This window comes from Gallinula chloropus (assembly GCF_964237585.1).
Source record: "Gallinula chloropus genome assembly, chromosome: 5".
Classification (NCBI taxonomy): domain Eukaryota; kingdom Metazoa; phylum Chordata; class Aves; order Gruiformes; family Rallidae; genus Gallinula; species Gallinula chloropus.
In genome coordinates this window covers 60,228,030-60,248,598 of record NC_140090.1, presented here as the reverse complement: position 1 = coordinate 60,248,598, position 20,569 = coordinate 60,228,030, and the positions used below count along the sequence as shown (strand labels likewise).

General features: G+C 40.6%; 1 protein-coding gene across 7 annotated transcripts in view; it reads right to left on the bottom strand.

Annotated features, from left to right (window-relative positions):
* The window catches only part of SORBS1 (sorbin and SH3 domain containing 1), a gene marked incomplete at its 5' end in the record, with an annotated part of 89,818 nt that overhangs the window by 32,028 nt on the left and 37,221 nt on the right, over positions 1-20,569 (bottom strand). For 6 of the 7 annotated variants that reach the window (XM_084265586.1, XM_084265589.1, XM_084265587.1 and 3 more), the window contains 7 exons: positions 1,068-1,151; positions 4,268-4,382; positions 6,366-6,495; positions 6,610-6,657; positions 12,507-12,570; positions 13,352-13,527; positions 17,252-17,281. In XM_084265586.1, the coding sequence (XP_084121712.1) occupies positions 1,068-1,151; positions 4,268-4,382; positions 6,366-6,495; positions 6,610-6,657; positions 12,507-12,570; positions 13,352-13,527; positions 17,252-17,281 (647 nt within the window). Of the gene's footprint in view, positions 1-1,067; positions 1,152-4,267; positions 4,383-6,365; positions 6,496-6,609; positions 6,658-10,908; positions 10,972-11,311; positions 11,387-12,506; positions 12,571-13,351; positions 13,528-17,251; positions 17,282-20,569 lie in introns of all 7 variants that reach the window. The other variant, XM_084265585.1, reaches the window with a different exon arrangement.

Here is a 20,569-nt window from a genome sequence, read left to right as displayed (position 1 = left end):
TAGAGAAAACCTGCTCTCTGGTGTCCATGTGCAGTTGCCTTTGAAGCTAGTATTGAACCTTGAAACATCTTTCTGGCTTTCATACATGCAGGGAAATCTCAGCAGCACTCAAAAGTGGTGTGCATGGGCAACTGACCCTGAGGAGAAAGGAGATCAACCACTATAGCTGAATAGACAGGAGAGGCTGATACTGACCTTATGGTACAACAGGAGTGGCTTATTAAGCAATATTTAATAATGAAATTAATAGTGTTTAATGAGTAAAAAACAGGCCACAAACTGCTTTAAAGTCACATTTTTTCCAGTAGCCACAACCACTGATGTGTTCCCTCCATCAAAATGCCCTTTTTGTCCTACTGAATAATTAAGCTTTGCTTCATCTTTTTCCAGAATGGGAAATAAAGGCTGCTTGCTTTTTTTTTTTTTTTCCTCCCCACACACACACATAGCAACACAGCTCCATTTGAAAAGAAAGCACACTTGTCTCAGACTCCTTTGGTTTCAGGGAATGGCAAGGGCTATTCAACACAGACTGATGCACCCCATTTAGACAATGGGTAGGGACACGCATAAGGAAATGAGCAGGAAACAGGATCATGATCTGTTTATGGATAACTGGAAATTACTGACCTACAGTTTACAAGTCAAGGCTAGGAATAAATGGAGTGATTCTCCTTGATTTAAAGCTACCTTTCAGACTTCCTAGATCTTGTTAGACAGAGAAAGAATAAGGGCTTTGAATAAGGATTTTCAATTATGAGAACAGGGTATTACTTCTAACATTAACAACAAAAAAACAGTGGTGTGTGAGAAAATATTGCCTTGTTGATACATATGGCTGGAAGGTGGGGAATGTTTGTAAACGGCTTCAAAGTACTTAAAGTGGGCAGAGAACAGCTGCTTTACGTCAGGGTCAGGATGTTGTTTTGAACAGTCACTGTTTGAAATGAGTAAGGCAGCTCTTCCAGATTTAGGACCTAACAAAGGGATGTGGCAATCATTCAATTAAAAAAAAAAAAAAAAAAGGGTAGTTTGACTTCATTGGTCATTGCAACTATCAAACTTACCGGTTTCCCAAACTCCAATTCCGAAAAGAATTTATACCAAGGTTCATTCTTTAAATCTATCTCTTCTGGGCTTATATCCCGAGTCTAAAGGAGTTGGTGATAGGGGAATGGAAGAAAGAGAAGGATAACATTATGCAAAGAATACACGGAAAGGGACTGTTAGAGATGCAGATCCCATGGCTTCCATTCTAAAATGTAGATATTTAGCCTTAATTTGGAATTTCTATAGCACCTCTCTCACAAAGGCCACGGACTGTTTTGCAAACATCGGTTAAGCCTAATGGCATCATTGTGAGCAACATGAATATGAATGAATTGCATTTACAGATCAGGTGACCCCACACAGGGAGAGATTATGCAGCTTGTCCAGAGTCACAAGCAGGCTCAAGGGGATTCAACCAGCCCTTCAGTCCTACTGTCACGACTTTCCACCAAGTTCAAAGCTGCGTGTACTTAATTTCTCTTTTTAGATCTTCATTTGATTAAAAGAGAGATTCAGTGAGACCTGAATCAAATACTGCATCTTTAACAGCACATGAATATGTGAGAAACCCTGTTCTGTACACTGCAAACAGAGTGAAATGTGGTCTTCTAAATCGAAGGAGACAAGTCAGAGAAAGCACATTCCTGAAAGACCTCTGAAGGGATGGATAGAGAGACATTATTACTTGTTTCTTCACAAATAAATGTTAGAGAATCAGACAAAACTACAACAAAAGATAATCAGACAGGACAGAAAACAGTACAGTTGAAAAGAAAATTCCCTTTTGTTCATACAATCTGTTTTAACAAAGCTAAAACGTTGAAACAGTTGTAGCTGTTTAACACTACAGGTGAGATAGGAGCATGAAGTCCATTGCTGAGAGTTATAAGGTGACACTCCCAAAAAACATCTAGCTAACTCTTGCAGTTCAGTATATCTAGCCTTAGACAGAATGGATCTCAGTGTATTAAAAATATAAATACATATGTCTGATATGCCAGCATGATCCCAAGTGTTCCATCCCAACAAGCAATGAGCCACACACAGATGGCCCACACAGTGTCCTGAAGCAAATCATCCTGGGATGAGGTTACTGAGGCAGGGGAGAAGTTCCCAACAAAGCTAGATGTTCCAGACTCTGTCATTAGGCATCACAAAAACACCCTCTTGTCCTAAGAGCTCAGGATTGATGCTGAAAGAGGGGAAATGCTTCAATCCAAAAGATAAATGGCTACATCATGTTTGATCTCCGATGACCTGGAGGAAGATTTGGCTATTTCTTAAAGGCAAAGTAGAAGCAAATGCCTCCATGTTTTTCTTGTGCTCTAACAGCACTTATCTTGTTACACAGCTGCCTTTACATAAAACAAAAAGCCCACTGACATTGATGGAAGGCTCTTCCTTTCTCTGAAATGGTTTTGGATTTGGTTTCTGATAGTCACAGCTCTGTGTGTGATTACCAGGACATATCCACAAATGTCCTGCAGCTTCCTTGGAAAATCTAGCTGCTAACCACTGCAATGCTGCTGCATTCAATGAGACTGATGGAGACCATGAAGGCACTGTTTCAAGACCTTTTTTCTTCTGTGATCTCTATCTTGAAATTAAAGCTCAAAAAATAACACTGGAAGCTATCACATTCTTCTTGTTTTTGAGGAGATCTCTACAATTTTTCTTAGTTGCGTTGTTTATGGTCCTGTTTGTGGCTCTTAGACTTTGATTCAACAGTGTAATTAAGTATCTGAAGAAGTTTGAACATGTAAACAGTGTCACTGTCTGTGATGCCAGACCTTTTGCAAAGGCTCAAGTATAGAGATGTGGCAGGCCTTTTGTAGAACGGTTCGAACTTAGCTGCTTACCATGACACAAAATTGCCACTGAAGTCAGCAGAAACCTCGCTCCAAGGGTGGAGTGCAGGAATGGAGTTGTCATACCATGTTTAAACCTCTCCTCACTGGTACTTCTCTAATGGGCCAAGCCAACACCCAGTAGGATTAAGAGAGAGTCATCCATCACCCATTTCAATAGGCATTAGGATCACACCCCTCTCAGGAGCAACAAGTCAGTAAAGGGGCAGAAGTGTGAAAAGAAGTTGGTTGTAGTATCTTCAAAAAGTGATGGACTGTGATTGTACTTGGAAGGAAAAAAAATGCCCCCCAAAATACTAAGGAGAAACATCAGGTACCAGATCAGACTTGATTCTTACATTTGTATTGATTTAAACTGCTGTTCACTCTTTTGCTTCAGTGTAAAATCCTTAGGTTTTTCAGGACCATTCCTTTACCTACTCCACGCATGGATCAATGTCTGAGTTGTTACAGCTCGACAGTCCAGTTCATGTTTGGAACTTCACACACACTTGCAGTTGACTTCAAATTAGTGTCTATATAAAAAGATCACAGCTTTGTGTACCAAACTCGCTGTTCAATATTAACCTTCTTTAGTATTTTCTAGCACTTAATGTCGCATTTGTACCACTGAAGGACACCTTAAGTAAGCTGTGGTGATTTATACAGAACTGGCTGATGAGGTTAGCACACCCTCTCTGCCCTGCCCCTTTGCTAAGTGTTCTCAGCCAAGCTTCTGTGCATCCCTCAGCTGTCACAATTCACAGCATTAGTGACTAATTCAAACTGAAACTAGTAACAGCTCACTTAACACTCCAGGTTACCCACCGGTGTAGCTGGAGACCCAGCTCACAGTCAGATCTGCTTTCCCTTCACTGAAATGAGATCCAGATGAGGAAAAGGAGCACGCACCTCAGTCATCCCCTGAGACACATTACAGGCACTCTAAAAATTAGTGACTCGGTGTTTAAAGGATCAGAGGACCAGAGAAACGAACCTGCTTTGTTGCATAATGCCTTCAGCTCTCCTGCATCAACTAATGCCTTGCCCTAGAAAAAGTACAGCTGGCAAAACAGCTGCTGAACAGGTCACAGTGTCAAACATGGATTAAAAACTAGGGTTAGTGATCCATACTTAACACAGAAAACAACGTGTCCAAAAGGAAAGAAGCCTCTCAATCCCCCTGGATCTTGCTTTATAGAGAACAAAAATGTTAGGAAGTTATGCAAAACAATATATATAGGAAATGCATCACACGAGCACTGCAATGTAAGCATAAGGAATCCTATCAGGGTGGAACTGCACAAGCACTTGGGGAGTATTTTACAATCACAGGATAAAGCCACCAACTAGGATAAAACAAACATTACCATCTTCTCATTGTTCAGAACCGAGGACTTCCCTGGCTGATAGTCATAAATGCTCCTGGGCTCTGCACGGTATTTTCTGGTGTCCACCTTTTTGTCTGGAGGTTCCCAGTCAGTCCTGAGGAAAGAAAGATCAATTAACCCAAAACACTGTGGTTTCTATGGAGACGAGCACTTCCTTTCAACAGGCGCCTTTCCCTGTTAATCCTGGTTTAATCAGGGTACTTTTTCTAATCTAGGAAAGGAATCTGCTGCAAGAAGAACAGTTCAGACAGGGCTCTGGGCATATATTTATCTATAGCAGGCAGAGATGACACAGCTCAGCTGTGGAAACCACTGGTGTAGCAAGGGAAGGGGGGTTCTTTCAAGTACTTTCAATCAACTTCCAGACCTCCATACCCTTCCTGATTGGAAATAAGTCAGTAATGGGCTTCAATGAAGCTCACAAATATGAACATGTCCAAACTTTGAGCAGAACTCAGATTAAATATCTTTTGCTGAATTTCTTCATTTTAGCCACGTCCCTTGATTACTACTGCTCTGGATTCTGGGGTACTCTGGGGTTCTCGAGGGTCCAAGAGTCTCTCTTCCAGAGACACGAACAAATCATCTCAGACTGGTATATCTAAAGATGGCTAAGAACAGTCCATTGACTAACTAAACCACTGTAATTCTGTACACTGCCCACACTGGCACAGTTTAGACAACAGCAATAACAAAGCATTCAGGGTCCATATCCTACCATGTCCAATTCCGAAAAGTAATATATTCAAACACACCATGCAGAATAACCAAAGCCCCTGAAGAAGCCCCAGAATAAGGCCATTTAAGCTGCCAAACTGATTCCAGTCTTGCTCTTGGTACATTCCCTTTGATGTGCAATTTGTATGTGGATTCATCTCACCTAGCATTCACCAAAGTGAGGCATCTAAACAAAACTGCTGCTCTAGGTTTCCTCTCAGTTACCCTACTGACACCGTTTAGGATAGGAATGATGCACTCAGTTGCCCAAAGTCTTTTTACTGGCTTAGGAGAGACAAATTTAATTTTTTTTTTTTCCTAAAGTAAGGCAAGATGAGAGCCAAAATGGCCTGCAAGCAGCGTACAAATTTCAACAGCATTGATCTTGCTGTCTAGAATAAACTTGATAGCTTAAGATTCCAACTCCCGAGAAACTTTTCTCTAGTGAAACACTCTTTTGTCACTAGATAATAGGAAGCACCAATTATTGTAATCCTTTCACTAGCTTGCAAGAGTTTCCTCAGAGGGCCAGTGTACTATGCCTTCAATTGCTGTGCAAGGAACACACAGCCTACCAGCAAACTTTGTGTCCTGATCCGGTGGTCTGAAATGCCTGCTGAATTAGTAGTCTCAAATTATGGCATTACTCATTTAAGGCAGCAAGTGAAAAACATTAAGAATGTGAGGAAGTTGGTGTAGAAGGGAAGAGCAGTTCAAGAGCTGGGAGAATTCAGCAGGACATAAACACTGCTCACTCTGCTTTCCCTTAACTTTGTAAACACATTCATTATTGTTACAAAGAGGTTTAAAATATACAGTAATAAACAAAGCAATAAACCAGGGGAAATCATCTTGAGAGATCCATAATGACATCACTAACTAGAATTTATTTCCAGTACACTTCATATTGGTGGGACCCTTCAGAGATGGAAAATGTAACAAAATTTATCAAAGCTCAACATAAATAAAAAAAAATGTCTCTCTACAATAATTGCTGTTTGCTTGTATTTTGGGGTGTCTTCACAGTGTCACACCAAGCCAAGACTTTCTACTGTGCCTTTGTGGCATGCACTGTATAGGCATGACACTCGGGGAACTGCTCCTCACCCAGCCTGAAAACTATGCAGCAGACTGACTGATGCCTGGTTAAAAAAAGACAGACAAAGTCTGGGACAGGCCTGTGACAGTGGAGGAGTTCACTGCTGCCTAGTAGAAGACTCAGAGTCAAAACTACACATCTACTTCTCCAAAAAAGCTTAACTGGGGTTGACAACTTAAAGCTTCACTTTTGTTCCCTTCCCAGTCACAGCTTTCAAAGATTCTTCCAGTACTGATTCAAATATATCTCAGTTCAGGTCACCTTTCTGGGCTTGATTTCAGTGATGAAGTACGGTTTGGTAGTGGCAAAGTGGCAGACCTCTTAAAAACTTTCTCTGAATCAATATTGTCCATCTCACTCTTGGAGCGGGGAACTGAAAACTGGTTTCTGCCTGTAGGATAAGTCAAATACAGGAATATTAGTGAACTGGATAGGAGGCAAGTAAATGCATGCTTTACATGCTCTTTCTGTTTGTCAATTTACACAAGAAATGTGAATTACTTACTGTCCTCAGAATAGGAATAGCGAGGAGAGTATGAATCAGAATCGTCATCTGAAAAACAAAAGTATTTTGCAAATGAGGTGAAAAAATCCCTGAAGAAGCAGCATCAGAGACCCTTTTCATTTCTCCTACCAACACACTGGCCATAATCTGAGTAATACACCCAATATTTACCATAGGGAGAGAATCCTAAAAAAGAAAATTGCACTTAAAAATAATTCCTAGATTAGATACAAATGTTAATGTACTACTCACACTAATACCTTTCTCCAGGCTCTGAAAGCACTTTAGAAAACAATCACTTTTTATCACAAAACTCCTCTATAGCAAGGGTTATTAGAACCACTTTATCAAAAGCTGAGAGAGAAATTGAGGATCTAAAAGCTGTAATACATGCCTAAAATAACTCATTAGGTGCTAGACACAGCAATAGACCTGATGAGTCTTGCTCCCAATCATTTCTGATAATCACTGTTCCATCTTCCTTGTATTAACTTACACACCAAGCTGAAATATATTCAGATCATGCCTCAGATTATCTTTTAAGTGGAGATAATGTTCCTGACATGAGACACACATGTATACTTGTACTAAGAGACTGTCCTGGTTCTGTAGGCCTTACCTTTTAAATATGAAAGATATGCCTATAGAATGCTATAGAGACATTCAAGGAGCTCCAAAAGAGCCAGCAGTGACATCAGTGTAACTGAGTGGTCTGGTACAGCCCCCGGCCTGAACAACTTCCTGTCAGAGCATCAAAGTGTTGTACTGCATCAGCACAGCAATGTCATTCCCAGGACACAACTGCTGCCTTGCACTGTGGAACCCCATACTGCCTTATTCTAAGGTAACATGGTACTGTAGTGTGCAAGGCAGATGTGTCCAAACAGACAGTGGCAGGATGGCAGCTTTGCCACCCATCACCTCTACAGGTGATGGCCAGAGAGACTGACTCAATCAAAAACCTAGGGGTGCCTTTTCACCATCTTCAACAGGTTTTGGAATGAATCCTCAAAGAACTGCAGGTAGTAGCAATGTGAATTGGGACCAGACCTGGAAACTGGACTCACAGGCCCATCACCCTTTTCTGCTGCTCAGAGTTCAAACTTGCAGGGACGTACAATGCAACAACTGCAAAGACAACTGTGAGAAAAGGTATTACCTCTGCAAAGAAACCACTAAAAGTAACAGAGAAAAAGACTGAAAAGCAAAAAAGAACCTAGAATAAAACTAGATATGAAAATGTTTTAGGCCCAGCTGGCAGCTAAGCACCACAGAGCTACTTGCTCACTCCTTCCCCAACCCAGTGGGAGAGGGAGGAGAATCAGAAGAAAAAGGTAAAACTCATGGGTTGTGATAAGGAGAGTTTCCTAGGACAGCAAAGGAAGAGGAAAATAACAACAATACTAATAAAAGAATATACAAAGTGGGTGATTTACAATGCAAGTTGCTCACTGCCCAGAACCCAATGCCTACACCATTCCTGAGCAGTGATCCTCCCGCTGTGGCCAGCTCCTCCCTTTACGTACTGAGCATGAATATCCCTCAGTTTGGCTAGTTTGGTTCAGCTATGCTGGCTGTGTCCCTTCCCAGCTTCTGGTGAAAATTAACTCAATCCCAGTTGAAAACCAGGACAGAGAAGAACATACTAAAAAAGTGTTATGAGAATTTAGTGATGCTAATCAACAGACAGAAACAATTTTCAGCTCTTCTCTCAACTGCTACAGCCAATCTCATCTGCTGGAAAAACCAATCTGGCTAACTCAACTGACCTGAAATTGCACTCCAGGCTTAATCACGTCTTTCAGGAAAGCTCAAAGAAGTCTTAACTTTTAGCCTCTCTGCTGAGTTCTCTTGGTGAATTAATTAGAAGGTTTAAGTTCCAAGCAGATGGCTATTGACTCTGGTGTGCTTATTATAACCTTCATGCTAAAAAATAGTGAAGGCCAATTTTCAGGCCAATCTCCACATTTTAAAGTTAATTGACAGAAAAAAATTGTTTAATGTTATTACATGGAATTATTGACAAAATTAACTTGTTTTGCTATATATAAGATGGGTTTATTCAGATAGCAAAATACATGGTGATCACAAAACTCGCCCTACAAATACAGATGAGGAAACATCTAAAACAGCTATTCACCTTTCAGCATTATTTAGAGTTGGTGAACAATGAAAAACTGATGTACTTACTTGAAGAGAAATATCAATATTCATTACAGCTCATCATTCAGACAGGAAAACCATACAGGAGATAAAATTCACTGCAGATAAGTGCTATTTTCAATTGCTAATATCCTAGTATCTACAATAGTGAGAACAGGTAAGTTTTGTTACAAAGAAGAGCATCTATATTTCTTCCCATTTTACAACAGGGAATATTGAAACACGGAAAACTGGAATGACTTCATAAAGAGTAAATCAGAGATGAGCATGAAAACAGTATCTCCTGGCCCTCAGGGCTGCATTTTATCTGTGGGATTCTCCTTAATGGAGCAGAGCATCACCAATTTGTAGTTTCAAAATCCGATTCCTTTAGCGAGAACAGGCTGTTTTTCCCTGTAGATCCTACAGAATCTACAGATTTATTCTTTTAAAGGGTTGTCCAAAACCTCTACATTTCAATACTCCAACTCTTAATGCTTCTAGGAGATCCTATGCATCCAAAAGCAAAAATCTGCTTATCAATCATACTGACTGTATGAAATTGAGGCTTCAATCCTCCTCTGTAGTTGAGTATTTAATTTTGAAATGTTTTATAACATGAAATGTTTTCTAAACATGAAACAACTTGTCTACATTATCGCATAGTCTAGGTTCCTTATCAAGGGAAGATTCCAAGCAGATACTAGAGAAACATTTCCCAATGTATTTGAAATAAGGAGCAAGTGTTTGGTCCAATAAAATTTCACCTACCTAAGCCAACAAATTATTTTCATATGTACTTCTGTAGGTGCACTGGGGATTTTTATAGGAAACCAGAGCTTAACAGACTATCATCCATGCTTTTGTGAACTACATTAGTTCTGACAGCAGCAAAATGCATTTTCAAACTTAGTTACAAACAAGAAAATTTAATATCTGAGAAAATCCTTTATCAAATAGTTATTAAAGCTCTTTGTTTCTGTCTCATCCATAGCCACTTACCATTCTGTCAATAGAAAATAATGTACGCTGCATTATGTTTTGCAAGACAGGACTTTTCACCTACAGGTTTCACCAAGATATGAGAAAGTATTTTACATACCTGTATTACACTAGTCCACATATATTTTGGCAGTGCAACACACCTTATGTGTCCTAGTCTTCTTTGAGCATCCCAGCTAGAACCCATATTGTATGTTTGCTTATATAGTACCCACTAGATGTTTAATATAAACATCAAACTTAATGGTTAATTAATAGCTTCACCAGGGTTGGCTTGAGGCACAGGCTAAGTAGGCAAGTTCCTAAACTGCAGGATCTTAAGTGATACTGAAACACCAAGCCAAGAAGGCTGTCACCCACAACAATTTCCCAGTCAGGAAATGTCTGTGTGTTTCTCATATGTAAGCATTTTCATGCATATGCACAGTTACAGGATTGTCACTGGAATAGGTACTGTTTCACCATCACTGAAACATGACTGCAAAGCAGTCTGGTTTGTATGTCAAGTTTAAAGCAATATGCTGAGCACATGAAGAGGATAAGGTAAGTGCTATTTCAAGTTGCAAGATGTGCTGATGAGACAGTCAAGTTCTGCCCTTGCCTAGGTATGCCAAGTGCACCTGAGGCCAGCCCTGAACCTATGTTACCAAGTTATATTTCTTTTAAAAGACTACACTGAGGGACCGATCCAAAACCCACTGAAGCAAGCAGCCTTTTTTACCAATAGACTTCAGTGGCATTTTGGGTCTGCCCCTAATACTGTGTTAATATGCAAAACCAGAGTAAATAATTAAAGAAATGTATTGCTCTGAAAAGGGGGGGGGGGGGGAGAAATTTCATTTAAACCATATCTTTACATGTAAGTCAGCATTCTAGGAACTGTTAAATAATCACTGCACACACATGACTAAATAAAACTGAGAAGCGCATAAAACCAAGCAAACCCCAAGTCTGTAGCATTAGTCAAAGAGTAGTTACAAAGCCAGAGGAGCACTGCAAAGCCAAAAAGGCATCATACAGTCAAGGCAATGCTTAGAGTGCAGCAAATCATTATGAGGCAGCATAACGCTCAGCAACTAGAAAAAACTCCAGGAAGAAAATAAATTGATAAGGCAGCATTTGTGCAGAAAAATACATATGGTCCTTTATTATTACCTTCAGAGATAGGACTAGGAGTAGACGCAGGAAACTGGTATGTAGGAGAATAAGGATTGTCTTCTGCAGCAGAGAAAAGCAGTGGATTTTGAGACTATCCACAGTGAAGTGGAGGTTCTGCTTCATCCCCCAATTTCCTATCACCATATGATTTTATTGCCTACTTTAATAATACTAGAGTAAATGGCATCATGGCTTAAAAAAAAAAAAAGATTAATGGATTAGCAAAGATTTAGTTATTTTATGCATCACACAAGAAGGTACACTGGCACAACTGAATTCCTGCCAGTGCAACACATGGGTAATTGAAATCTAGAACCTGAATCCAGTTACTAGTAGGGTGCTATAGTATAGTTAACTCAAAGCACAAGACAACAGAATACTCTGGCTAAACTTCTGGTACCTTCAGTTTTTTGCTGGATTTCAGGAAGTTCAGGAAATATGTAGGTAGGGCAATAGGGGTTTTCTTCAGGAGTGTCTAAGGAGAGGCACATGATTTGCAAAAAAGAACAGAGGACAGATTTAAAGGGGAAGGAGGGCGAGACAAGAATCCATACAAGCTGCAGAACAGTCCCTGTGATGCTGCTATCCCAGCATGACACAACCTAGATGTCTCTTTCCTCATTGCTGCCTTGCATGTTTGGGCCTTGCAAGAGCCCCTGGAAGCTGAGAGGACTGAACTCATTCTCCTTCTGAAGCACAGGCTCTGGCTGAGCTGAAGAACCTCTGTTAGGAGCACTGGGATTAGGAAACAGTTCAATTCTTTCTCATTCCATCTATATATGCATAAAGCTCATCACGACAGCACCTGCAGCAGCAAATACAGCTCTGGTTTTGCATGCTCTGTGTTTTGTTGTATAAGCGCGGTTCTGAATGGCATTTACCTGCGTGTCAGCTGTTCAGAGGGTTCAGTTTGCAAATGCTACTGCGGCCATTTCTCACACAGAAGAACAAATGTGAACATACCAGCAGCCAGGCACAGAAGTGCCCCAAAGCAGGGGGATTCCCTGAGAGTGCACCACTACAAAGTTTGCAAGTGCTCACCATAATTTTAGGTTTTTGAAAGGAGAAAATTTGAGGTTTTGAAAAAAAAGCAGAGTTCAGATTTTAAACTCACCAAAAATCAATGGAAATCTTTATATTGCTTTCCGTATGCTTCAAATCCAGCTTTATTATGCAGGTACTAAAGCTTTATAGTGTAACAAGTTTTCTCTTATGCACAGAGCCACTTCAGCGATAGCCCATTATCCTTTAAAAGTGTGTGGGGTGGGGCTAGCTGCTATAACTGGAGTTCAGGGATCTATGTTCTCTAAGTGTGGAATTTTTAGCAGCTTTCTGATCTCAAACAGTAGTCTTGATTTCACAAGAGTACTGCAGTTAACCTTTCAGAACAACTCAGACCTTCTTTTGGACTTCACTGTTCTCTCACCTTTGACTTCAGAGATTTCACATACATGGGTTGAATTCTGTGGTGCAGAGCAAACACTAGTTAACATAAACCACTGTTACGCAGCAACCAGTACAGTTCTTCACATGAATGAAAGAAAGATGTTATCAAGGTGGTCTTTTAAAGGAAACAAACATCTGTGTTACAGTACCTCTATTTAGCTTGTGGATCTGTTTGAACATTGTCTTGTACCAGTCCTTTGATCTGTCTGTATTCTGTTGGAAAAATAAATACACACATAATCACAACCGTGTACTCTACCAGCCTTTCAAACTTCTTTTGAATCTTCCAGCAATGAAAGAGGTTTATAATCTGCTTCCAATTTCATTTAGTATCACCGACTATCTAAAAAATCAAGGCTATATGAAATCTATACCTTGAAATATGAATGATTTCACTTAGGTCTATAACCTCACAGGCTTCACTTGAGTTACTAATAATGTACAAGCTTTACAGGGGTAGTTTGTAACCTGTGTAGAACTGTGGGTTGTGGGGAAGGTTTTGCATATTAATCTGATTTGACATCTAAAAGTAGACACCTTGCCTATTTCAGTCATACATATCAATTTCCTAAGTATTCAATGGCCAGTTAGAAACATCTAGTGCTCAAATCATTCCAGACACCAGTTGTAACAGGTTAACAATTCTTTTCATAATTTCTCCTCAGCACTGAATGAACTTAAACGTGTATAAAAGAGATACTTGCCTTTAAGATGTCTAAAATGAGACAAAGCTCTCTCTTAGCTGCTAAGCATGAACGAAACAGAAGAACAGTAAACAGTATTCTCAAATATGATGAAAAGAGATATTAATTTTTAAATTTTTCCTCCCGAGGCAGCTGAACCAGGTCACTGATAGCAAAGGGAAGAATTCATAATAAAATACACTGCAACTAGAATTCTACCTTCCCTTTAATCTCTGCAGTCTCTGGAGGTCTAACGAACATCCTGAGTCCAAAGGTAGGCAGAATCTGGCCCAGGTTTTGTGTTGTCTTACCCTCAGTGGAATGCCAATATCGTCGACGGATGTATCAGGCACATGCTGAGGGCTCCTGACAATTCTTCTCTTCTCCTCCATTGCCCTCTTCTCACTTGGCACTGTCTCCTGAACTGGCTTGTCCCGTATGAACGCTGAATCAACTTTATCAGAAACTAGTCTGTCTGGCACTGAATCTGGAAATGAAAATGGTGGGTTCTTATCCTGGCATTTCATGATACTGCACGCTTTTAAGGAAAAAGTCCTAGCAAGTAGTTGATGAGACAGACTGTATCACTGCTAGCTGTGGTTAGCATCTTGACTGAAGGAAATCTACCAAGAAAGCGTTCGATGCTAGCAGAAGCAGGCTAGCAGATCTCTGGTAGCCACCTTCACACATCTCACAGCAGGCTCAGTTATGTGTGCAAGACAGGGGAAAATTTTGGTTTCATGGGCTATTTTGGGGGAGTGTGTGTGTCTTTTTGACTAATTAGTGACTCCACAATCTCATTCTTCGTCAAAAAGCATCACTGATACAATCTCCTAGACTTCTTTTTCTGCTGGTGATTTCAATCTGAAGGAGCATCCTACTTGGCATCCTGGCACTACTGTTTAACAGCTTGTACTCACCTGCTTGACAATCCCATTTGTTACAGTCAGTATATGATGCTTCCAATTAATCTCTGTACCCTACCCAGAGTTTGTAAACAACAAATTACACTCTTGTTTAGCTTACGTATAATTCCTCCTGCACATGAGTCTGCATAAAGTGGGGGCAGGGGAACTATTAATTGCCCCAAACAACCTTGTTTCCACCTGAAATTCCTTGACACCGCCCAATTGACACTCACATGTAGCAGCAGACACCACCACCACCACTGGCCAAGGAACCAGGGGAGTTCAGGCTGCTCTGAAGCACAGCAACCCTCAGGGTCTGCTGAGGACTTTTTCTGTGCTGATTTTCTGGAGAGGAAACTTCTGTGGTTTTACAGTCTGCCTCATCAAGACTTGGCCATGTCTGATCATTTTTACATCACCGCATGCATTGAAGAGAGATGTTTATTCACATGCACATCACCATACTGCCCAAAGCAATTAAATGTGCAGAAATCTGAAAGGGGCAGTTAGCAGAGGAAAGGCTCGTGCATAACAAAGATTGGTCCATTGGTACCTTGAGCAAACACAATTCTGCACTGCGAAATTCAGTACGTGAAGGACTTGTGTTTGAGTGTTTGGTTTGAAATTACCACCAAACTTTAATTCTTCCTTCTCTTTAAGAAAACTCAAATTCTGTTTATTCGAAATGGGCCAAAGCATCTATTAAATTCTTGTTTAGCACTTCCCCTCCCTGTGAACGTGTGTATTGTCTTTTGGTTCTTTCATATTCCTGGTGTACAGGGTTTTCCATTTTCTAGGAAGTATTTGGTCCATTTTCACTACTAAACTCCTTTCTAAACCTCTAGAAACAAAGCATGGAAAGAAAACTGACACTGGACTATTCTTCTGTGACCTTGAAGGCCACAAAGAAGCAGGTTTTTGGATGTGGATAGGGATGAGGATGTGGAGAGGATGCAAACTTAAGGAAAAGTCATAGCTTTCCTCCATTGCTTATCATGGTCACTGCTGATGTTACAAGTCCTGAGCTTCTGGTTTAGAAAAGGCATTTTTCTGCAGGTTAAAGAATTAAATGCCAGAGAAGGCCACAATGACCATTTCCTACCAGGACTGGTAAGTATATATTATTCCTCTCTGATTCCCTAGCTGGCTGCACTGGAGAAGTGGTTGGTTGTTTGCAAGGTAGGCCCTATCTGAAACAAAGATGATAATCTCCAAAATACCAACCTAGACACAAACAACATGGTAAATGTATCACAATCTCATTTCCCAGTGCCACAACCATGATCTAAGGTAAATATTTATCTTGATTATTTAGTAAAAATAACATGCACCATCTAGACTGTGTCAGCCATCTCCCAGCCATGAATTCACATCTTAATATTAGAACATGAAGGTGTGGGGGCTATAGGATGGCACAGCTGGTGGGGGAGGGAATCTACAAGCCAGTTAAATGTATTTTGAAGGAGTTTTCAAAAGTATTTCTTGGAGTGCACTTAGAACTGGTTGAAGGTGCTAGACTGACAACCTTGGAGAGAGGGAAGGCCTGTGACAGCATGGTTTGTATTAGGGCAAGCCCTTCCTGTGCACCCTGCCAGGTCCCTAGGTCCATAGGACTCAGCCAAAAGGACCACTTCAGCCTCCTCCAGTCTGGCTGCTCAGCTGGTACTGCAACACAAACACCTGCTGCACTGGTGTCTTTGCAGAGGAAGGAACCAAAGCAGATGTCTTTCACCACAGATTTCCTACAATACCCTACAACTTGGAGAATAGCAGCTGAACTTCATCCTGACTTATTTGCCATGCAGCTCCATGGATTTTAAGATAGTTTATGGAGGTATGCACCAGGCTGATACACATCAGAGCACCAGATCTGGTGCTTAATTACCCAAATAACCAGACTGCAGGAGTCAGCACACTCCATGGCACCTGAGCCATTCTTTTGCAAGAGGAGCAGCACTACATGGGGTTGCACAGCAAAAGAATTTCACTGCAGTGACAAAGGGGACACAAAAATCACGGGTAGAGGTGGCAGCCAGCAGATTTGAGTGGTTGTTTTGGTACATTGAGAGCAGGTGCAGACCCAGCTGTGCCATAATGGGCTTCATTCTTCCAGACAGAGGGTCATTTGGGCTGAAAAAAAGTGCTCTGTGGGTATCTCTAGCTTAGAAAACAAAGGAGCTCCTGATAATGAAGGGAAACACCTTGCAAAAGGAAAAACCAACAGGAAACCTCTGTCCAGACTTGCAGGCAAGTGTTAACTCTGCGTTAAACAGTGGTGTCCGATGAGACAACACCTACACTAAGGGAAGAAGCTGAGAGAAACCTGTGTAAGCTGTTTTGCAGCCTGTCACCTCAACAGGGCAGCAGTAGAGAGGAGGGACTGGCTGGTGTTTGCAGCTGAAGGAACCTGGTGAGTGAAGTTGGACCAGGTCAGTCGCTGCCTCATAGACAGATGCTGTCCTCATGGACATACTCTGCTCGTCCAGGCCCCATAAAGCAGAGCAAGAGTGCACAGCTTTGGCTTCCCTGTGTTCATCTTTGCAATACTTAAGGTGCTTGGGAACTCTCTATGACTCTCTTCTCCCCTACATGTTCATTTACCCTGCCATGGGCATAGCCGAAGAATAACAATGCAAGTAAAGTGGTGCAATGTGAGCTGCTGCCACAAGTAGCTCACTGCAGACTGAGCTACTTCTGTTTGAGGTTTGGAGCAGGAAAGGTGATCAGGGGAACAACTTGCTTTTTCAAGCAGAGACTCTCACACCTGTTCTAAGAGAAGAGAGCTGCCCAGGGAAAGAAGGGTGGCAGCACATGTGTATATTTGCACACTACAATTTTATAACCTATTTTTTTGACATCTGGCACGAATACTTCTGCTCTTGGAGTCATGTAAATACTGATTTTTATTTCTCTTCCTCCCCTCTCACCACAAACAAGACTAATTCTAATGGCTTTCTAGAGAAACCTACAAATATGCCCCAAGGGAATAAATCTAAAGGCTAAAAAATCATCTCTAAAGATTAACTAGAGCAATCAAACTGAATGTAAATCCTATGACTTAGGAGGAATAGACAAGCAATTTAGGGTTTTGGTATATTAACATGTGGCCACACAGGTCACATTTGGAGAAAAGACTGAAATCAAACATTCAGCAAGCTGGACTAAGCCAGGACAAATATTTATACTCATTCCTTTGCAGTTCCTGGGAAGTGTGTTTGCTCAAGGTACTCCACAAGCTAACAAAGCAGCAGCTTTGCTCCAGCAGAGTCAGCAGTTGGGGGTAGCAGACCTTTCACATCATACCTGCCAGGCTACTAAGCCTTTTTTGCTGTTCTGTGGTAAAGGAAGAAACAAAACAAAAAGAAATACAGAACAAATGGGTGAGACATAAACAGCAAGTGCTCTTGTGCTGCATTTCTGACAGGCAAGAAATACGCTGTAGACAGAACAGCAGCAGCTGCTGGAGAGAATCTGCTTTCAAATACCCTGCCAAAGTGACAGCCCACAGCTCCTTCTTCACGCTGCAGCCGTGTGGAACACTATATATCTCATGATGCAGTGACCAATACAATTGCAAAGAGCATTTCTTTTCCTTAATATTACAGAATGAAAAAAGTTGGACAGGAGACAATTTGAAAAACAGTAAAGACTCACAGAGTCAAACAACTTCACAACTAACTCCGTCAGCCATTAGCACGAAGAATGCTTTGAAACAAAAATGCTGTAGTGCTTTCAAGGGATATAAGACTGAGGCACTGTTTGGTTCTTGCTGAGTCTCATCACATACCACCGAGCCACAGGTTCAGTGATTTGTGCACAGATGCAGCTTGGTTGAGGCTTTGAGTCTCAGAACGGTCCCCTTAGCCTTCTGTTACTGAGTTCACAGCATAGGACATTTGTAGTATCTTCCAGTGTCTTTGACCACTCTAAACTCAATGCCTACAGCTGCTTTCTAAAGGGATGCCCAAATGACTTGCGCAAGCCATATCTGGGCATAAACTGAGCATTCTTATCTCTTTGTTCTCTGCTCTTTTTACTCCTTAGCAATCAATCCTTTCATTTATAGCACAAAAGCCATTTGAAAAGAATAAACTATTTTCCTGACATACAAAATACACTCTTGAAATTCACATTGTTAATACAAAGATTTAAAACTTTAATATATTAATCACACCTGTTATATTTTCATAATAAATCATGCCATGCAATGCCTACCCAGGAAATAACTGTGCTTTGGGATGGCATGGGACACTTGCCAAGCAAATCCACAGTAGGTAACAGTCCTCCAGTTGTATTCTGTTTGTTAGCAGAGCCTACCCTGGCTAGATATTTGTTCTATGTGGATCAACTTCAGCAAGGGAGATCAATATTTGCCCTCACTAAATGCAGCTCACTCACCAATATCTATGAAATTTGGTCTTTAAAGCCAGCACTTCTGGTCTGCTAATGACCTGTGGCGAGCCTCTCATGTGCATTATACTCACATGACAACTGCCAACATATGAAACAAACCCCTACGTGCAATGGGGAAAAGGAAGGGTTAGCAATCTGAGCCTGTAAAGGCAGCAGGAACCACCTGTCTCAGGATTCATTCTTCTAAGCAGGCCATCAGTAGGAGGCCGCTGGATTATGAGAAAGGAGAAGACATGAGTGAGGATGTTCTCAGCTTCAGCCATCACTTTCACTAAGGTGAACTGCATTCAGTCAATAAAGTCTTCTGACAAAAACACGTGGGTTTAAGGAATTGATGCTTGAGAGTTCTCTCCCATCTCTTCCTCCACAGAGGAGAGAATATCATGAATGAACAGACTTTTCTAAGAAAAGGAAAAGGGAATGAAAAAGGAAGAGAAAAAGAAAAAAACATAAAAGAAAAAGAAAAAAGAAAAAAAAAAGTACTTTTTACCTGAAGAGGACTTGCTGATGGATAGAAATGGAAGGATTGGGAGGATCAGTGCTATTTCACTTTCCTGCCTGACCAGAGACAGCTTGTAACCTCAGACACACACCAGCTAACTGAGGCTTTCATCCTTGATCTTGTGTTCTGGGACTGCTTGCAAAGGCCAAAACCTTGTAATACATCTCAGAGAAAGGACTGAGATATATAACAGCAGAATATAACTGCTGACAACAGCAAAGGGATGATTATAGATACCGTCACAGTTCTCAGAGGAGGAAATTCAGACTTAAAACCAGTAACAAAAGGGGAGGAGGAAACAAGTATTTGAGTAAGCGTTTAGTGCAAAATAAAGGTGTCAAAAAGAAAATGAATCAAAACTCAAACAGATATGAAGGGAAGAAATTCTTACGAGGAATGCACGAGAGGATCTGACATTACCTGTGTATAACCATAAATCTTATTCAGTTGTTATTACTGAAATCCAGTAGAAAAAATTCTGAGACCTCTTATCACAACTTTCTGAGTAAGATGAAGCAGTTAAAAAAGGGATACAGTGTGGTTTCTGTGCTTCAAATGCCATCTCCTGTTTCTAAGTCTCTGATAGCTCCAAATCAAAGGACCTTACATGCTTACAGATTAATGAACTAGCATATAAAACAAAATAGGACAGTAGGTGAGGTCTGCTACAACAGTCACTCCAGAGAATAAGATAATCAGTTCCTTAAAAAGCAATCAATAATCCACCGAGAAGAAAGAAAGACACATTATCCATCTGGAAGATTAACTAAACTACTGGAGATCTCAGACTGCCAGCATTAAAATGACCTTGAAATTTCTAATTCAGAGAGTACTTCATGGCACACAAGAGGAATTTATATTAAACCTCATCTTGACACAATGGAATTGATTTCTGAACAAAACATCATTAACCATTCAGTGGAGGGTAGATCACATCCTAGTAACAATTTGTCATCTGCCATGAGTCCAAACCAGTTTTGAATAGATAAGGTCCATAAAGATTAAACCAAATGTGAATTATGTCAGCCAGGACAGAAATAGTAGATAGATGACTAAGATCTGAGAATCATTTTAAAATACTAAATTAGCAAATATAAACATTAATACTATTATGGGATAAAGCCTAGATAGGAATGGAAGCACAAGAAACTGTACAAAACCCTCAATACATAAAAAGATGGAAAGGTAAGAAAATGCGTACTTGTGAGTAGGTAACATATGCTGGGGAGTGAAATAAAATTACAGTGGAAGTGAAAGAATTAACAGAATGTCTCTGAGACTCAAAATTATGTTTTGAGGCACATGAATAATAAACAGAAACCCAGCAACCTTGTTTTTATCTTGTTCTTTTACAAAGTAGGCACAATGGAACTGTTAATAAGAGAGCAGAAAAGATGACACATCTGATTACTATTTCCATTCCACATTTGAAAAGAAGAAAAAAAAAGTCTGACGTCCTACGGTCTGATGGAGAAACACTTTCCATTTCAGCAGTAACTAAGGCCTATGCTGAATGACAACAACTGAAGTCAGATGCTTGAAAATTAGCACATTCATATAAACTGCACTGAAGAGCTTTAGGGCAGACTTCTGTTATAAACAGAGCAGTTACGAGGACAGTAGCTCACCAGACCATTAACATTGATCCTCAGTATTCCTTAGAAAACAAAGGAAACTCCAAAGGACAAGGAAGAAAGCAAATGTTG